The sequence below is a fragment of the Opisthorchis viverrini genome, assembly GCF_000715545.1.
Source record: "Opisthorchis viverrini unplaced genomic scaffold opera_v5_656, whole genome shotgun sequence".
Taxonomy (NCBI): domain Eukaryota; kingdom Metazoa; phylum Platyhelminthes; class Trematoda; order Opisthorchiida; family Opisthorchiidae; genus Opisthorchis; species Opisthorchis viverrini.
Window position 1 is genome coordinate 83,338 of NW_008752302.1, and position 18,948 is coordinate 102,285.

Consider the following 18,948-nt stretch of genomic DNA (forward strand, 5'->3'; position numbering starts at 1 on the left):
AGTGCTGGATTTATTCCCCAATTCATCAGCTCCCGCCTTCAATGCGCACCTCCCTACCCCCCCCCCCGCATCATCGGTGAACGAAACTGCGGCAGCTACAACCACTGTACGACGCGTACGTGGTTATTACAGCTGGCAATCATGATGATGACTAGGATGCACATTACGCCATTACTGCTGCACTGGAATTGGCTGGACTCAGCCTGTGGAGGTTGGTGTGATAGGGAATGGTCTGCAGTAAAGGCACGTTTCAGATTCTTCATTTAGGTCACATTGCAAATGCCACAGCTGTTGATCGTGATGTATATTGGCAAGACATGAGGAACTGGTGCGTTAGGTTGCCACTTCTTTCAGCAGTTCACACTTGATACACCAGCTGTGCAAGATTTAGCCCTCCAACTGTCCATGAGGTGTGAATCACAAGAACTGTCTGTATTTACCGCCCATCAGCTGCAGTCGCGTGACACACGACTTGCAGAGTGAATTTCTCAAAGCAAGTGGGATTTAGGAGACCATTAAAGCCGCTCAAATGTGTGATCGCACATACCACTAACCTGTTGGTACCCGGGTTATTGTCCGGGTTTGAACCGTGCCGTCCAGTACGTCCGACACCTGTAGTTATGGGTTTCAATTATCTGAACATTCTCACTAGCACTAAGGTCTTCCTTCTTCCGTAAAGCGGAACAATAGTTAATGAGGCCGGTGAGAATGGCCAATCAGTTCGGACTACGTTGATTCGTTTGAAATTTTGCCCAACGCGAGTCCTGACCATCATCAGATCCAAGTGAATTTCGGCCTAGGTAGGGAAACTCCATAGATACCTCTCTACTATTGAGTTTTCTGGTATCTGTGAGAGCCTTGATGTTGACCGTCGTGCTTGAACAGCTTCGAATCGAGACGCCGGCTCATCTTCACGCAACAGTTAACTTAACTAAAATAAAAAATCGGAATGACGAGTCCATTTCTCATCGTTCCGGCCGTCACATTGATGTTAGGGCCCTAATATTGAAGCTTTTTCCACAGACAGTCTTCTTGCAGCAGTTCTCGAAATTGGTCCTCTTTTGGGGAAAGTTTTCATTGATCCGCAAGCCGTTGTCGAGGGGTAGGGGGGGCAATATAAGCATGCGGTAAGCGCACAGAAGTAATGCCCTGTCTAGCCTAATGAGGCAAACTAAGCGACTGAACTAGCATGGACCACCAAAACAAGTGCCTAGTTCGTGAGAAAGCCTGTTCCTCATCCAATGATCACCCTCTTCTTGCGTCCCCCAAGTGCTTGAATGCATGCGCGTCTGGCAGTGTCTCTAACCATTGATGTGGCCCGTCTCGGGGTCCCCATCCAGGAAGACGGCAGTGACCTGCGCAGCTGAATTTACTGCTGCCTTCCTTTATACTTCGCCGCCAAGTCATTGTTTGACCGCCTGTCGCTCTTTTCGATCTTTCGCCTGCAAGTTGGTCGACTGGCATACGCAGCACGTGGTCAAGCCAGCGCAAGCTATGTAGTGTGATCAGTTGAGCTATCGAGGGTGAGTTATTAATCCCGAATACTTCAGCATGGCTGACCCGGTGTTCCCACCAGTTTTGGGCAATGCTCCAAAGACATCGATGGTCAAACACTGAAGGCCTTTTGACGTCCTCGGCGCGCAGCGGTCAGGTTTTTGATCCATATAGTAATATGGAGCGCACCGCAGCATTGTAAAGCCGCACATGGTCCATTCACTTGATACTAGTCATCAGGAACGAACAACCCCGGGTATTTGGCGAATACTTCACCTCCCACAAACGCCAAGCTCGTGTTCCGCATCATTCACGATGTCCAGATTACTGGAAACCCGCCAATTTTTTTCTGCCCTTCTTCACTTTATAAAACGTAAATCGAATAACTGGTTTTTGCACACTTTTTTGGAAAGAATAACTATGTTTTCCACCCGTCACAGTATCTCCAAAACGAAGGTCCCACTCAGTGGGAACAAAATGCCTCGGCCATCTTTGAAGCCGCGAACGCGATTAAACTCAATCCGAAGAAAATGAAAAAGTACGTTTATGATCTGTGATAGCGCTTACTCACCCTTTTAAGTAACTTGGAATTTCTTGCATAGCAAGAATTTCCCGCTGCTAGGTCACCTTTTTATTCCCGAGACAGGGAAAGCAGTTCTGGCGAAGTTCTCGCCTATCTTAGCGAAATACACTCATTTGCAAACTAATTCGGTTTTCGATAGACTCACCTGAAACACAGCTGAATCTCTCGTTTATAATGTTTTCAAGCAACTGAGTGTGTTGCACCAGGCCGCCTCATGTTTCAGGTGGTACGACATCCCAAATATCGCGATACATGTATAGACGTAATACACTAGTCATGAAGATTTTCAGCAACATTACGAGTAGTATAGTACGTACTCACCTATCTCTTACAACATCCGATCCACGCACCGCCCAGTTGAATTCAACAGGTACAGTGTGTGGTGAAAGACAGCTTTTTGCATGTGCTCACAACTATTCTGTCGTAATACCGCTCCGGTGCCTAGCTGCCATGCAACCGGAAGGAAGCACGAGGGCTGGGATACTGCCAGGTTGCCCAAGCCTAGGCAGAGAAAGTCGAGAAGCAGAGGTCGGGTTCGAACCACCGGTCTTCCGGTCACTAAACTCGTGCTCTAACCACTTGGGACCCAAGTGGTTAGGCAATGGACCTCTTGTCATACTGGGTCTCAGTTCACCTAATGAGCTAAAGTTACTCTTTCTGTGATTTTCGTAATTTATTTAGTGAAACATACCGGTCGATTGGCACTTGAAAGAATCTCGTTTTGGGTACTACAGGTGTCGGTTGTATCGACTTTATTGTCTGCCGTAGTCGTTGCTGGGTATGAGATCACATCAAACTCATTGACCGCCCTGGTTAAGGATTCACTGCTCCATAATGCATTCTACAGTTGCCACAGCGTGTACAGTGGGCCCGAGAAGCCTGAGTGTCAACAAAACAAATCGACTGGGTTTTCCGCTTCGATCTTTTCGCAGTCAGGTGTGTCTACCTTGCTACCCTTTGTGGAAATGTGAAGCGTGGGGCGCGATCCGTACTGGTCGGAGACCTGGTCACCACGAACAGTGAACGATCAACAAGCGTTCAGTGGTCTTTGAGTCATTGTTCGATTCTATTTCGAAAATCAGTGTTGACTGGCTTCCAGAAGAAAGCATTTCACCCAATAAGCGTGCTTTAACTGGTTGTAAACCGAATTCCCGGAAGTTCACTTATCGCTCACTTACAGGATGGAAGCGCTCTATGGAAGTACATTCAATTGATTGGTCAAAAGATCGGGCCGGTTGCCAGTCCAGCATTAATGCGTGCCCTGATGGATCGAATCAGTGGATCCCATATCCTCTGAGTTACGGTCACAAATGCTGCGTCCAGAAGGCATGCGAATTTCCAGAATGTTGTCGCGCGCTGCACAAGGATTTTTGCCCGTCTTGGGAGTTGATACACGGTGTGTACCCCTTGGTGGTTCTTCTCCTGAAAATGCTTGGGAAGATCGGACGGAAAACTGAACTGAGGTAGCACCGTTATCACATTACATTACTACCCGTTCCCTTTTCACACGAAACATTTCCGTCACTTGTGGATCTCTACCTATGGTGATTAGTGTCTAGCTCCGTCCACATTGTCGTTGAATGAAACTGCGGCAGCTGCAACCCACCCCCTTCCATACAACCTACACATTGTGTAAAAACCAAATTGATTTGCAAATGAGTGTATTTCTCCAAAACAGTTCAATTTGGTTCAAGTAGAACATAAGTTTGATGGAAACTCGGGGACTGCGCCTACTTGGTGAGACCCAAGAAGGGCGAAACCGGTCGTAGGCTGTCGGAGGGTTTCCAGCAACTTTGTGAGTAGTTTCCTTTATGAACCAGAACTAATTGCTGGTTCGAATTGGTTTCAACACGGCCCTTGGTGTTGTCACAAGCATTGCTTCGACTTCAATCGGATACCTTCAGGGCACAACCTCTGCAGCCAGTTGTTCGTGTCGTCATTACCATGATCCACTTGTGAGGCATCTCTTTGAAGTGTTTTATGGATCTCTCCACGGACTGGAGTATGTTGTACGTTTCTACGTATATGAAGTGAATAAATGTGCCTAGACTTTGCAGATCATTTGCCAGCTATTGCGTTTTGACAGGGATGTTTCTCCGTGGGAATCGGTTTCGAAATAACGTGCATTCTAAAGTTCGAAGTTCACCATAATTGATGATGGTACTGATTTTTGGACAGTCCTTTTCAAAACCGCATAATCCTGTTGCTAAAAGGAGGAGGTACATGGTACCACCCTAGCCCAGACATCTTAGAATGTCACTTCCCTAACAACGCGCTTGGAAACTCGCGAAAACCCAGAAGAATGGCCATCCCAGAGGACAGGTTGCAGTTTGGAAAGTGGGATGTTCATGCAAACGAATTAACGACTTTTCCGTCAGGTTGAATCGAAGGTGAATGAGGGGCGAGGATGGAACAGTTTTCGAAAAAGAGTAGAATGCTTCGAAATGGTGCAGATTGATGAAAAGCCCAGTCATGATTGGGGCGTGTTTTGGATGAGACAGGATGAATATCATGCGAATCGATTACGGTGCCTTCAGCGGTGAAACGGATTGTCATGTGTCATGTTGATGAAAATTGTCAACTTGTTAATTGTCGGGGCTAGATTGGAACACAATTTCGTGACATGGTTGACGAATGTCCACTCCTTTATTTCAATGATCAAGCATAACATTCGACGGACAGATGATGTGAGGCCTCTTCAGGTTTTCGACCACCGATGCCTCAGAAGCGTGGCTGGTTGTGGATAGCGTCAGCGTGTTAGTTACGAGGTGACTAGAAAACGGGTATTCGGTTATGCTGCAGGCACCTCGATCCGAGAAGACATCCAGCATCATCGACTACGATAGCTCGGACATGTGTTACGCATGCCGAAACACCGTCTGCTGATACGAGTGTTGTTCTCCGCGCCTCCTTCAGGTTGGCGTAAACCGCGAGGTGGACAGCACATGACTTGCCAGAAAGGTGTGAAAGAGATCACGAACAGTTTGGGTGTTGTTGGTGTTGTACGCCTTCCAGGATGGGGTCCCCGTGACCCCATCTGTGCTTGGCTGGAGTCGTTTCAAGAAATGGCGGCTAATCGATGTCAGTGGCGTTCGTGCTGTCAGTTTCTTTCCAGATTGTCTGATTGAGCGGTTGGATGTGTAGGCACCTCAGTATGCTTGACATAGGCCAGCACTAGGTCCCCCCTCCCTCACTCTTTTTTTCACCCTAGGGCTTTTAATATAATTATATATATATATAACTAGACGAACCTCATGACAGTGAAGCATCAGTGGTAACACTGATGTTGCTGTCTTCGGTGATGATGATAACATTCGACTGAAGTGAAAAAGTGGGAGAATCTGGATAGGAAGAAAACTCGACTGATTGTTTTGATGATTCAAAAGTGCCCACTTCTTGGTGCGTTTCCAAATGGTTGATTCGTATTTCGACTGACGAGCATATTCTTGACCTTTTCGAAGTTATTACCTGGTAATGAAACTTCCATTACTCCGATTTGATTGACAAGCTTTCTCGTCTTGTCAGTGAGATCAGCAGATATCCGTGGTATTTCACGTATGCACTCTCTATGTAAACTCGGTTATTGATCGGTTTTGATGGAATATGCCTTCCGACTATAACTGCGCACTTGTGTGTTTTTCCCACCCGACGTTACACTACATCGCTTGCTGAGTGTGGCGAATGTGTCTCTTTTCTTCTCGTGAACTGTGATCCAATGAGTTACCCTGCATCCAGCAACCTTTTATTCTGCCCCAAGCAATATCTTACGGCACAGACCTCCTGGTTGTGTCGAATTCGGGTTTCCACTACCTCAATGTGGATTTCACTTCGATCTACTTTTTACTCGAATACGTGGATCCGTCTTCTCTTCACTCTGTTGATATTAAGCGGGGAAGAGATGGTTCAGTGGTTAGAGCACGAATTCATTGACCGGAAGGTCCGTAGTTCGAACCCAACATCCTCTCTAGGCTTGGGTAAACTGGCAGTATCCCAGCCCCCGTGCTTCTTTGGACTGGGCAGCTGGGCACCGAAAGCGTGTTACAACTGAGCGGTTGTTTCTTTTTTCCGGCCTTGTTTGACCTTTGCTTCATAGTCCATCATATGCTATCAGCTACTATATTCATCTGTCTTCTGCACTGTTCCTCAGACTAGAGAAGGAATACTTGCAAATGCGCAGTCAAGAACGGGAGGATCAAATCGAACTTCGGGTAAGTGCTGACGCTTGTCACTTTCTGTTTGTTGCACGTAGCCCTGTTGCATCCTCTGTGCTGAGGTGTTCGCTTTGTTGCGCGTTGGATCGAACAGAACTTTACCGAAAACGTGAATACCACTCATAAATCAACATCTTGATCACTTCAATTCGCGCCTCATTTAGCTGTAATGCCCTTTCCGTTCGTAGCACAACCATTTCCAGGCTGGAGCAATCTGCCAGTACCCCATCCATCGTGCTTCGTACGGGTAGCGTGGCAACTGGACACTGAAAGGGTATTGTAACTGAACGGTTTAACTATTTGTAATGCACTACTCATAAGGTTGCTGAAAATCCGTCGACAGCCCAAGACCGGTCTCGCCCTTTTTGAGGCTCATCAGGTAGACGCAGTCCCCGAGTTTCCGCCAACCTTATGTTCTACTTGAAACCAAATTGCACGAAATTAGCGCATATGAACTCATTTGCAAACTGATTTGGTTTTGCTATTTCTTTGTCTCTAATCGATACATATTGAGCACTCATTTGACATAGTACACTATGTACTAGCTCCCTATCCTAGCATGTGCCATTTACTGGTTTAGAGGAATGATGTATTACTATTGTTGGATTCTGGAATGGGGTAAACACGACGTTGTAGGTCAGAGTAGATTTTTTGGCGCACCCGTGATTTACCGCCTCATCGTCAAGGTCAGTGTAGAGTGCCGCGTCTGACAGATTTAAATGTGACCTGCATTGGAAGTAGGATAGTGGAAATGTGACTTTGATACAAGCAACAATCATTAGAGAATCGGCTGTTTTAGGTTGCATTTTGTAATTTGCGGACTCCTGTCACTAGTTGATGCTGTTCCCGAGTTACAGCATTGTTGGTGTCCAAATCCTTTTAAATCTTGGGGAAGATTTTGATGCGTTCGTCTCGGTATACAGAAACGGGACGCACACAGCACGTAAGCGCTAGCCATCCAGTTCTTCGAATAGCCAAGAGCCCAGCTTTGAAGTAACAGACATAACATATGGCAGTGAAGCATCAGTGTTCTAATCCCGTCAGTGGTGGTGAACTTCCGGTGATGGTGGCGGACACCTAAAGCGAGCGTGTTCCCAAGAAGAGGCAAGAATAACCATTCCTTTGAGGTAGTTGTTCATCATATTCAGGGGAACAATTGCTATGATGAACAGAAATATCAAAACCCGGGTGATAGTCTCACGAGTTGGACATACACTGCACTGGAACACATGTGATCGATATGGCTCAGTTGTCAGGGGGGGGCTGGATCTACTCACCAGTAGGACCGTCGTTCGAACCCGACCTCTGCATCTGAACTCACCCTGTCTAGGCTTGGGCAACCTGGCAGTATCCCTGCCCTCGTGCCCCGTTCGGTCGGCATGGCAGCTAGGCACCGAAAGGGTGTTACAGCTAAACGGACAATTGAGTGGGATACCAACATGGTCGGATGACCGGACCGTTATTTTCATAATGGTAGTGTCTTTCGAAGGACACCGGTTGTTTACAATGGAGACTGTTGAGGAGTGGTTCGGTTCATCGTGCACGAAATCATACAATGGGACAAAAATTGCTCGGTCCATACTCAAGTTCCCGGACGGTGACGAACCAGTACATATTTGGATTTAGCTCATCCTGTCACAGATGCAGCTCTTTGTAAAATGATCTGTTGAACTGGAATTCCAGATTGCTGGGAACATAGAACCTCCGTATCACTCATTCATACATCCATATCAGACAGGACCTGTAACTGTTCTTTGCGTCAGTGGAAGAACAACAAGATTGGCTCAGTACTGGATAGATAGCCAACCGGTGCGGTCTAAGCAATNTTCCCTACACTAGGCGAAATGGCCCAAGTGGTTAGAGCGCAGATTTGCTGATCGGAAGGTCCGTGGTTCGAATCCGACCTCTGCCTTTCCACTTCCCCTGTCTAGGCTAGGGCAACCTGGCAGTATCCCAGCCCCCGTGCAACCTTCGGGTGGCATGGCACTTGGGCACCGGAAGGGTGCTACAGCTAAATGGTCAGGATAAGAAGACGTGTATACAGTTACCGGAAATAACTTACGATCCAGTTGATGGGATCGAACCGGAACGGGTCACCAAATAGTACTGTGTGCATTCACTAGCATCACCATCCTTAGAATCCAGCCCAATACCCATGTTTAAAACCGCTGCTCGCTGGCCTATTCAACGGATATGAAGCTGCGAGCTTCAATAGAAAGGGAAGCTTGTTACACTTCCTCATTTGAGTGGACGAGCCGATGTTTTGTCCGTGCAGCCCATCCATTTCTTTCGATGTCTGCACTGACATGCTGCGTCCCGTACCTACATTCCATTTGAACGACCGTTTTCCTGTCATACAGGGTCCGGGTATCGATTCCTCCATTCTCATGCCTTCCAATACCACCCTTTGTTTATCCAATCTTTTCTGCATTCAACTGATCACGTGGTTCGTATTTTTTTCAGCGGTTACGCACGGAGAACGGACTTTTGCTTCAACGGATAGCCCGTTTGGAAGAGGTAATTTCGACTTTCTGTTTGCATTCGCTCTCCATTTGACAGTTGTACACACAGGTGCCTCCCAGACCCACATCTTTGCGAAGTTGAGTTCATCGCTCGTGCGAATGCTATCTTTGTGCAAACATGTCATGATCAGACCAGTGTGTGAGTTTGAGACTCACGATTCAATAAAAAACCATATCAAGTAGAGTTAGATTGACACCGTTTACCTTCCATATCCGTGTCCTGTAAGCCTGGTCAAAGTCAGTAAGAATCGAAGTTGTACCATCCAAATGACTTTACCTGGGCTTGGATTGAGTCTCCGGCTTTTCCCTGTGCAGTGAAGAGATACTTCCTAATAGAGTCTTGGCTCATGCTTCGCGCCTTTCCGGTTGGGGTTCACGTCATCCTCTTCCGGAAAGTCTGCAAGACCTGGCTGGCATCTAACTCATCCCAGTAGGCGGTCTACTGCCATTTCTTGGTCAAACTACCGTGCCAACGACTGTGTGTGTGGTAATGTTTGAACTCCTTGGCCTTGATGGTTTCCCTCCCCAGTCTTTTCCTTTCTTTTCACACCTTTCGAGCCCGACCTCTGCCTCTCGACTTCTCCTGTCTAGGCTTGGGCAACCTGGCAGTATCCCAGCCGTCGTGCTCCCTTCGCGTGGCATGGCAGCTAGGCACCGAACGGGTGTTACAGCTGACTTGTTATCTTGGAGTGGGTACACACTGATGATATTGTGTGACTAGCCGCGATCTTAACCCTTCGTAAGTGCATGCAGTGGGTAGAATCGATAGGCTACTATGGTAATCGTAGGAGCGTTCCCGAGTAGAATTAAAGAAACTTGACTGAACCTGAAACAGATGGACGTAAATCTCCCCCTAAATTGCCGTCATCTAATCATCAACACTCGGGTGTGAACAAATGCTCATTTCAAAAAGTTCGAATCATCGGAGTTGTTGTGTAGATCCGTGATGGTTTAACATCGTGACCAGAAGCCCGTGCGTCTGGTTAACTGAATTACCAACTGACTGGCTTATATAAGGCTGTCATTCTAGGCGGTAAAACGCTCCAATTACGTGGCCGCTCGGTGCCTGTCAGTATTCGAATGGAATCCGTGGACTTTAGGTGCTGAGGCTCGTGTGTTGCGTTTGGGCCTCCTCATCACTGTCCACCTGATTTGTTCAGTCAGAAACGTTTCGATAAGACAACCAAGTACAAACTATTAGCTCCGTTGACGTAAACATGCATTGCTCGTGGACCATCCAGTAATCCAGTTATACATCATCTATTTTTTCATTACTTCTGTGTCAGACAAGGCGGTTTCATAACCGCTGAATAGTTCAGCTTTCGATAGATACCTTCCATTCGGATTAACTCAAAGTATCTCAGTAGGTAACCATCCGGGGACGGTTGTCTACGAACCAGCACTCCGTTCTAAGTACCGCCCCCCCTTCCAGGTGTACCTAACGATGTCTCGTTTTTACTCGCTTCATTTGGACGAAATCAAGATAAGGTTGCACCTGTCAGTGGTTGTAATACAGAACACTCAATGTGAACTGCACGGCAGGTCCTTGCACATCCAAACTGTTCTCATCAAAGTTCAACGTTCGTCTGTCTGTGCAGAATCGATGCAGTTAGGCTGAAATGCAGCATCACGCATATATATATATATGGAACATATTTCAGACGAAATTGCAATAGAATACGCCGATCACGTTCAATTATGTTCAATCAATAGTTAAACTCTCTATAATCTAGGAGAACACGATCGATTTGTGTAGTTTTCTACTTCCAACAGTGTTCCTCATTACCGTTTGGATGCAGGTTTTTCGAGGAACGGTCTTGCTCTGTGGTCCTTGTTAGAGTCCGTCTAGCCGGCACCGAAGTTCATGATCACGTGACCGATCGACTGTTTACCTTTTTGTACTACACTGCTCTGTCTTGTTCGGTGGTATTCATGCACCTCTAGTGTATTCAATTCAGCCGGAGTCGAACATTCCATCACGCACCCAGAAAGCGGTTCAAAATAACATCTAGATATGACCAGAAATTCAAGACCGCGGCGCAAAAAAAGGCGTGTGATGCGTATCTCTTGCTGATCCTCTCTCCAACAAGGAAAGACCTTTGTCTCCGTATCGTTTTTATCTCCCCTTCTCGAAAGTTACTTTCTATACAGGAGAGGTGTCAGAGCACATGCTAGTTCGATAATGTGTGATTCGTCTTCCTGCTGCAGGAATGTGCATCTGTGGCAGACCGTCTAGTGCAGTCCCAATTGATTCGTGCGCAAGAATCGGAGGCGTTGCTCGCACTGCGATGTGAATTGTCCATACTACGGCGAACTCATATGAAACCAACTGCCGGCACACCTGCTTCCGTGGGCCAGAATGGAGAAACTTCTGAGGAGAACTGTGATTCCGGTGATGAGAAGACCGAATTTCGGGATCAGTCAACGGATTCGCACAACAGTGAACCTCATTCCGTCTCACTCACAGAATTGACGGGTGATTTCGGAGTGCTGAGGATAAACGGAACCTCTGAACCCGTTGAGGTAAGCGGATGGTTTTTTTTGGTAGTCAACTTTTGTTTTTCTTATTAAATAAGCCCTACTACCGATTCCTTCATTCTCTTAGAGGCTTAGGGCCATATTGTGAGTGAGCGACCGATTTCCGCTTGATATTCTCATTTTGGGCGTTTCACACGAGTGTTGTTCTTTCACATTGTGGCGGGTTTCTGTTATTGCAGTGAACGCATCGGCCTGTGAACATGGTTGATCCCAAAGTTTCTACACTAGCCTGTCATCTTTTCCAGGCTGTTGTTTGAATTCGGTTCACTGTCACACCCATCCCTCTCACTTCCAACATGAATGCTTTTGGTTCAGCGCTGAACGATCCTTTATTACTGATTAAAGGTCAAGTCTACGTGTAGCGGCACAACTCTCTCCAATAGGGATAGGCCTAACAAAGAAGCAAAACGTATCATTTTTTCGAGAAATACACTCATTCGCAAATCAATTTGGTTTTCACAAGAGACTCAACTGAATCTCTCATTTATGATGTTCTACAACTGAATGTGCTGCACACAGGTCGTCCCATGTTTCAGTTGGCACGACATTCCAGATATCACAGTATATTTTCCTAAAGCAAACTACTCACCAGGTTGCTGAAGACTCTTCGACAGCCCACGACCGGTTTCGTCCTTCTTGGGGCTCAACGGGTTGGCGCAGTCCCCGAGTTTCCGTTTTCAGTTTTCAGCAACCTTGTGAGTAGTTTCCTTTATGAAAACGTATCCTTACTTTTATGTCGATCAAGGTGAGTTGTTCTCAGTAGGATAACTGGAATGTCTGTCCACAGCTCCAGACCGACCAGCTGAGATGCTTACTCACAGCACACTTATTGCCCTTTCCAATTAACTGCCTAAATGCCTCAAGAGAGAGAACACAAACACTGACTGTGGTGTGAGGTGTGCGAGCAGCCGTTCGTCTGCCGCAATGGCGTCATCCGCTGCTATCACACTCCTACCTGGAACCACAGGAAAGTCATCTGGTCTTCCAGCATTCGGCTATGACACCCTTTCAGTACATAGCGGGGGCGAGATGGCCTAAGTGATCAGAGTGCGAATTTACTGACCAAAAGGTCCGTGGTTCGAACCCGACCTCTGCCACTCGACTTCCCCTGTCTAGGCCTGGGCGACCTGGCAGTATCCCAGCACTCGTGCTTCCTCCGGGTGGCATGGCAGCTAGGCACCGGAAGGGTGTTACATTTGAACGGTTATATTACTAGTTATTATTCAGTACATAGCTGTCATGCCAACCAAAGGAGGGGCTCCGATACTACCAGGTCCCCCAAGCCTAAACAGGGGCACTTGTGGTTCCGCAGTGGTTGGTTTCAAATTACGGACCTTTCGGTTAGTAAGTCCGCGCCTTAAGCATTGAAGTACCTCAAGCTCACCTGTCCAAATGACCTATGAGTAAGTCTTCCGTTACTCGCGCCAACTTACTGATCGGAAGGTCTGTGGTTCGAACCCAAGCTCTGTATCTCTGCCACTGCTGTCGGGACTTGGGCAACCTGACGTTATCTCAGCCCTTATGCTTCCTTATGGTGACGCGGCAGCTGGACGCCTAAAGGGTGTTATAGCTGAACGATTACTATCTAGTTATCCTCTTCTGTGACTAACACTTTCCCGATTCGTACGTCATATGAGCAAAGTGATGGCCTCTGACGCTAAACATCTGAGTCTGTTGAACGACATTGTTCTTACCTAAGGTGCACCAACCTGCGCACGTGTCAGTCACGTTTTTATTTCTACCGCACCACGTCGTTGGTTTCACCTGTGGGTTTTGTATTACAGATAACCGGTTTGTATCTGATGATATGTCTTGTCGTGACGCGTTGCTATTGGCAGTCGTTGCTAAGCAATGCTTTTCCAACGGACCAATGGTAGTCTGCGTTTCAACGCGTGTCAATTCTTCTGCTCTCAGTTTTCAGTTAAATTGTCTTGATCCTCACGACTCTGTCGTTCTTGGCTCCCCATGAGCACACCACTGATCGATACGGTATGCCCTTTGAGCACCGTTTAATTATACAGTTCACTTCCGGTATGTCAAATCTTGCCTACTATTTTGTCCAAACGTCTGTCGTGACAGTCCCAAGAAGCGGGAGTGCGTTCTGTACCGACACGCTTTTCGCCGTCATCGAAACAACGGAGCATACATACTTCACTCAGTCTTTATTGTCTCGTGTCTGTAAGCTTTCAGGGTGGAACTTTCCAAGCCACTATCATCCTGCTTTCATTTTGTTGATGATTCGAGCCAATCGGCATTTGATCGAACCGGCCGTTGGTCAGAGACCGACCAGAACAATCGCGTACTAATTCATCACCTTGGTGTTGCTCTTCGCAAACTAACTCATGTTATTAACGTAACTGTCAAGCAGACATGCTCACACAAGCTCGTCCTGTTTCACGGTATGCTCAAATAACTTTTCGCTAACACCTACCCAACCAGACTTTCACGGACTTTGTTAATCCGCTTGTCTTGTTTCTGTGTTTTTTTCACGCCCTCTACACCTAACCACTTCGTGTGATGTTCCATGTCCCCTGTACACGGCGCCATTTTACAGACAGTTGCCTCCTTCGTCAATGGTCCTTGTTCACCTACTGAGCGTGGCTCACGCGAGCCCTCTGTTGCCGAGCTTGAGGTGCGCGACCAACACCCTACCTATCCATGTTTGCCGCCGTCACTGAGTAGCCAAGCCACGGGCACAGTCAACCCACCCGAAGTCGTCAGCTATTCTCAAGCAAGACATGCGATGCTCCCTCGGCAGGCGATCGGTTTCACACCCAAAGGTGGTGACACGCTTGCCGTAACCACGCTGCACACTCTCCAATCCGATCTCACATTGTGTCGAGCTCGTGAAGCCGACGCCAAATCCGCTCTTTCAGATCTGAAAATTCGTTATCATGAGTTAGAAGAGGTTAGTTTTTTTCCCAAGCAGTCTTCTATTCCTTTACTATCGCGTAGTCTTCCTATCATCGATGTTCTGCTTGTGTTGTGCGCTGAGGCGTGCTGCTCTTTGTTACGTGCAATCTGTCAGTCTGTATTCAGTTAACCTCGTTTTGCTAACCCATTGCATTTGTGACGTGTTCACTAATGCACTAATTATGTAGATGCTTCCAGTTCGAACCAACTCATCATTAGCTTCCTTGTTCTCGCACACTTTTTGTCTTGTGAATTCTTCGGTTTGTAGGAGTTCTGTCAGTTCGTTCTCACCTTTGTATCACCAGCACTAACGTCATTCGTATTTTGTAGCCTAACCTGGTCAGGACATGCACGTGACGTCCAAGATGGGCAACAGGATCCCACCTGTTGCAGATGATTTTATGGGGTTCATCACTACGAACTCTGCGACTGCGTAAATCCAACTCGGGTTGTGGGAATTCCAACGAGATTGGTCCAATGAACACTTGCTTCTTTTCGTAATGCACTACTCATAAGGTTGCTAAAAATTCGTCGGCAGTCCACGACCGGTTTCGCCCTTCTTGGGGCTCATCAGGTAGGCTCAGTCCCCGAGTTTCCGTCAACCTAATGTTCTACTTGAAACCAAATTGCACGAAATTAGCGAATATACACCCATTTGCAAACTAATTTGGTTTTTCGAGAGGCTCACCTGGAACCCAGCTGAATCTCTCGGTTTCGATTTTTCCGGGCAGTCCGGTGCAGCACGTTTAGTTGCCTGAAAACATCACAAACGTGAGATTCAGCTGGGTTTCAGATAAGTCTCTCGCAAAACCAGATTTGTTTGCAAATGAATGTATTTCGCTAACTTGCTTATATGTTCAGAACATGGCCCCAAAGGCCACCAGTCGCCTTGATTCAGCTAGTAAACGTGAGGTTTATTTCGCATTGCCTGGCCCTAACACAGAGACCACCTTTGATCAATCAGATTCTCAAAGATGCGGCAATTATTCCGACAATTCGTTTTCTCGCCCTGTTCTTCTTAGCTTCCCCCGCCAGGACACGTCTCATATCACAGTCCGTTTTGAAACCCACCAGTGACTGAAGAAAACCTCGAGTAGGCTTTTTTTTCTCACTTTGGATGCTCTGTATTGAAAAGCCAGCTAATTTATCCGGTCAAACTCTCACATAGGTTGAACACTTGCAACCAGTTAGAATGGTGCGCAGCAATTTCCGGACGGTCTGAGATACTGCCCATGTAACATGTCCTCTGGGATGGGTTCCACATTATTCTCCCTATGTCCCACTGGAGAATCTGTAAAATATCATAGCCCATCGGTTTTATCGGTATTCTCGTTGTCACTTTCTATCCAGCGTGCTTGACTGGGATATGGTCAGGCAATTAGATGGTAAGGTGTCCTTTCGGTGTTTCTCTGAGTGTGCGGCCTTGAAATACCAGTGCCATCGCTTTTTGTCCTTGTCTTGTGTATTGCGGTCGGGCTATGTGCTTCTAAATTTAGCAGCTGATTCAGTGAAATGAACAGAACGTGGAATTTTTTCTCAAAAACAAGTAGCTGAGGAATGCGACATGCTGTGTGACGTGTAGGGATTGCGGAGAGGCGAATTCTTCTGCGGTTGACGAACCTCAGTCGACGATACGGTCCATATTTAACCTGCTGATAATCCGTACAACTATGAGTCCCCGGGGGTGGAGTACCATGATCTGCTGAAGCGACGGTAAATGGATGAATCCTACTGTCGCTGCGGCCCTCTTGCATGAAACGACGGTAAATGGATGAATCCTACTTTCGCTGCGGCCCTCTTGGAAATCAGCAGTAGTGCTCGACTCACGAGACTCCAGTTGGGAGTTTCGATCCCGTGACCTTCCGGCCATCGATTCAACGTTTGGCCGTATGGCCACTAGCGGAAATTTCATTTGTCTTGTCAAATTACTTTTCCTCTGGCCTACTTATTGCTTGATAGTTAGTAGGCCATTCTCTCCAAATGCTTTACATTTCATGACACATCGCAACATGTCCAGTTATTTCCTCCTTTTCGGGCAGTCACCTCAATCTCTCGTGGGGGCGAGATGGACCAAGTGGTTAGAGCGCTAATTTACTGACCGGAAGGTCCGTGGTTCGAACTCGACCTCTGCCTCTCGACTTCCCCTGTCTAGGCTTGGGCAACCTGGCAGTATCTCAGCCCTCGTGCTTCCTTCGGGTGGCATGGCAACTAAGCACCAGAAGGGTGTTGCAACTGAACGAATCACTGCTTTGTGTTGTCCAACTATTCCGGTCCTGTGAATGCGAGAGAGAGTTTGTTACTTTCAGTGTGACCAGGGGGACACATTCAAAAAAACGCTCGAATGAGCAACATGTATGATGTGTAGTGGCCTCAGACGAATGCATGTTCAACATGTTTGTCTTATCCCTGACTGCATTTCCCGTCTGAAAATAGCAACGAAGCTTTATCATTTGCGATGCTAAAAAGAACTATTAGAGAGCTATTGAAAACACGAGGCCTGTACATTGAATATCCCAGTTGGTGAACGCCGATTCGGCGTGTCGTTTTTACCAAACAGACAGTAGCTATCTCGGTGGTTAATGTGTGAAATCGCTTCGTTTAAACCCAACCCTCGTTTTCCGACTGCTTTTGCCTAAGCTCGTGCAGTTTGGTCAGATCTCAGGCCAGTTGCTTCTTTCGAGTCGCGCATAGCAGTCATTCACCTGAAGGCGACGAAGAATTAGCAACACCGTACGGCCAGTACGGCCCTGATGCACGTATCCAAAATTTGGAGTGGTTATTTGTGCCATCGGCGCTCATCGGTAAACAAGACGGGGAAGACAGCGGAGTGTTTCACACCTACCCCATTGACTCGTTGCATCGGATGCCAAAATCGATTTGATGGCTGTTCCGAGAGTGGTATGGCGAAGCTTCGGTAAAAATGTCAGCCGCAGTTCTCCAAATTGTTTCGCGAAGATTTCACAGCGAATTATTCCGAGAGTATCGTCTAAATCTTTTCCTAAGGTCTGCTTAAGACTTCGCATTTCCTCGTGTTTTTTCACCACTTGACCAAAGCGCTATGCTGCATTTATCGTAGGATTTGACACCTACTCACCCACTTCCGTCCGCCAAAAGTGGAGCTACTGTGGATAAATCAAGTAGTCTTGCATTTTTCTCACGTGGCTCATAAGTGGCTTGATTCTAAGCATAACCAGCAAAGCGCCCGTGGGGATCGACGAACGTTCAGATAAACAAACCGAGTATTCTCTGTCGGTCCGATGTTTTTTCTGACTCAGTCAAAAGTTATTTAAAACTGTCTACAGACCATGTCCGGATTCCACTTACTGTCTCTTCTCCACCGCGAACTTACTTCTCCGGCACTAATCCATGGATGTGCGGAAATGACACGACCGTGTCGTTCAATCCCATGGACCCGACTCATCGTAAACATTTGCAGACACTAGCAAAATGCACTCATTTGCATACCAATTTGGTTTTAACGAGAATCTGAACTGAATCTAGCTGAATCTCTCGTTTACTATGGTCCGCTTCGACTGAATGTGCTACATCAGGTCGCCTCCTGTCTCGGTTGGTTTCTAGACGCAACACACTACTCACGAAGTTGCTGAAAACTGTCCGACAGCCCATGCTAAACAAAGTACTGCGATATCTCGAACAGCGTCCCAGATGAAGTGTCAGGGCGCTCTTTGTGCAGTACATCAGTTTAAGAACAAGTGATTTAGTGGGGATTCAGGTGAGTCTCTCGTAAAAACCACATCGGTGTGCAAATGGGTGTGGTTATCGAATTTTGCGACGGAAACTCGTGGACTGCTTCTACGTGGTAAGTGCGAACCTACATGGGCTGTCCAAAAGTTTTCAGTTTCCACGAAAGTTCGCCAAAAGTTGCTTCTTTGATTCGATCATCGTGTGTAATTTGTCAGATGTAGGACAGTTTGATTGTTAGAGCGATTCTGTCATCAAGCTGTTGGAGTTTTGTCTTCATGTCAGGTAGTAACACAAGGGTCAGTCATGTGCCATGCTGTTAGCTTCCGTACACATCGTTGTGTTGTCCCACAAATTTGATCTACACACACACACAAATACATTCCTCAACTAGTCCCAGTTCATTCGGAGCAGCCACTCATGCCTGAGCAAGCGTTTCAATCGACGGCTGTTCAGCGCACATGTTCGCCGTTGACGTCGGATATCAAATGCAGCCGGTGGTCGATCTTGTTTAGATCATGTAAACCACATGCTGTGTAGAGGTACGCAAAACAATGCTGGCTGAGATACACAAAACTGTTTTTTGGTTTGACCTAACACGCTACTGAGAGCAACCTTATGAGTAATGTGTTACGTCTATGCAGTTCTGGTAAGTCGTACCAACGGAAACATGAGGCGGCAGCACATTCATTTGGAAAACAAAAGATTCCGTTGGGTCTCCCGTGAAAAACAAATGGGTATCTAAATGAATGCATTTCAACAATTGTTGGTTTGTCCTCCCCATTAACGTCCTTGCAGTGTACAACTTTCAAGAACACCAAGTACGCAGTTTCGCGTCAGACAAATGGAAGTGTTGTATTTTCGGTCTCTCATGTGTAGAGGGGGAGCACAAAGTTCGCTTAAAAAAAGAACGGATCTGTGTTTCCATTTAAAAGCTTGTTTCTCCAAGGTCCTGGGACTTCAAAGTGAAAGCCAACCGACACTG

The 18,948-nt window shown here is 46.9% G+C and overlaps 2 protein-coding genes across 2 annotated transcripts in view; one reads left to right on the forward strand and one right to left on the reverse strand.

Annotated features, from left to right (window-relative positions):
* T265_11902 (hypothetical protein) overlaps positions 1 to 8,445 on the reverse strand; it is a gene marked incomplete at both ends in the record, with an annotated part of 53,082 nt that extends 44,637 nt beyond the window's left edge. The window contains one exon of the mRNA XM_009178723.1: positions 8,351 to 8,445. Within this exon, the coding sequence (XP_009176987.1) occupies positions 8,351 to 8,445 (95 nt within the window). The remainder of the gene's footprint in view (positions 1 to 8,350) is intronic.
* The window catches only part of T265_15600 (hypothetical protein), a gene marked incomplete at both ends in the record, with an annotated part of 92,488 nt that overhangs the window by 64,583 nt on the left and 8,957 nt on the right, over positions 1 to 18,948 (forward strand). Inside the window, 5 exons of the mRNA XM_009178722.1 lie at positions 1,935 to 2,032; positions 6,189 to 6,285; positions 8,752 to 8,805; positions 11,019 to 11,333; positions 13,903 to 14,256. Coding sequence (XP_009176986.1) covers positions 1,935 to 2,032; positions 6,189 to 6,285; positions 8,752 to 8,805; positions 11,019 to 11,333; positions 13,903 to 14,256 — 918 coding nt within the window. The remainder of the gene's footprint in view (positions 1 to 1,934; positions 2,033 to 6,188; positions 6,286 to 8,751; positions 8,806 to 11,018; positions 11,334 to 13,902; positions 14,257 to 18,948) is intronic.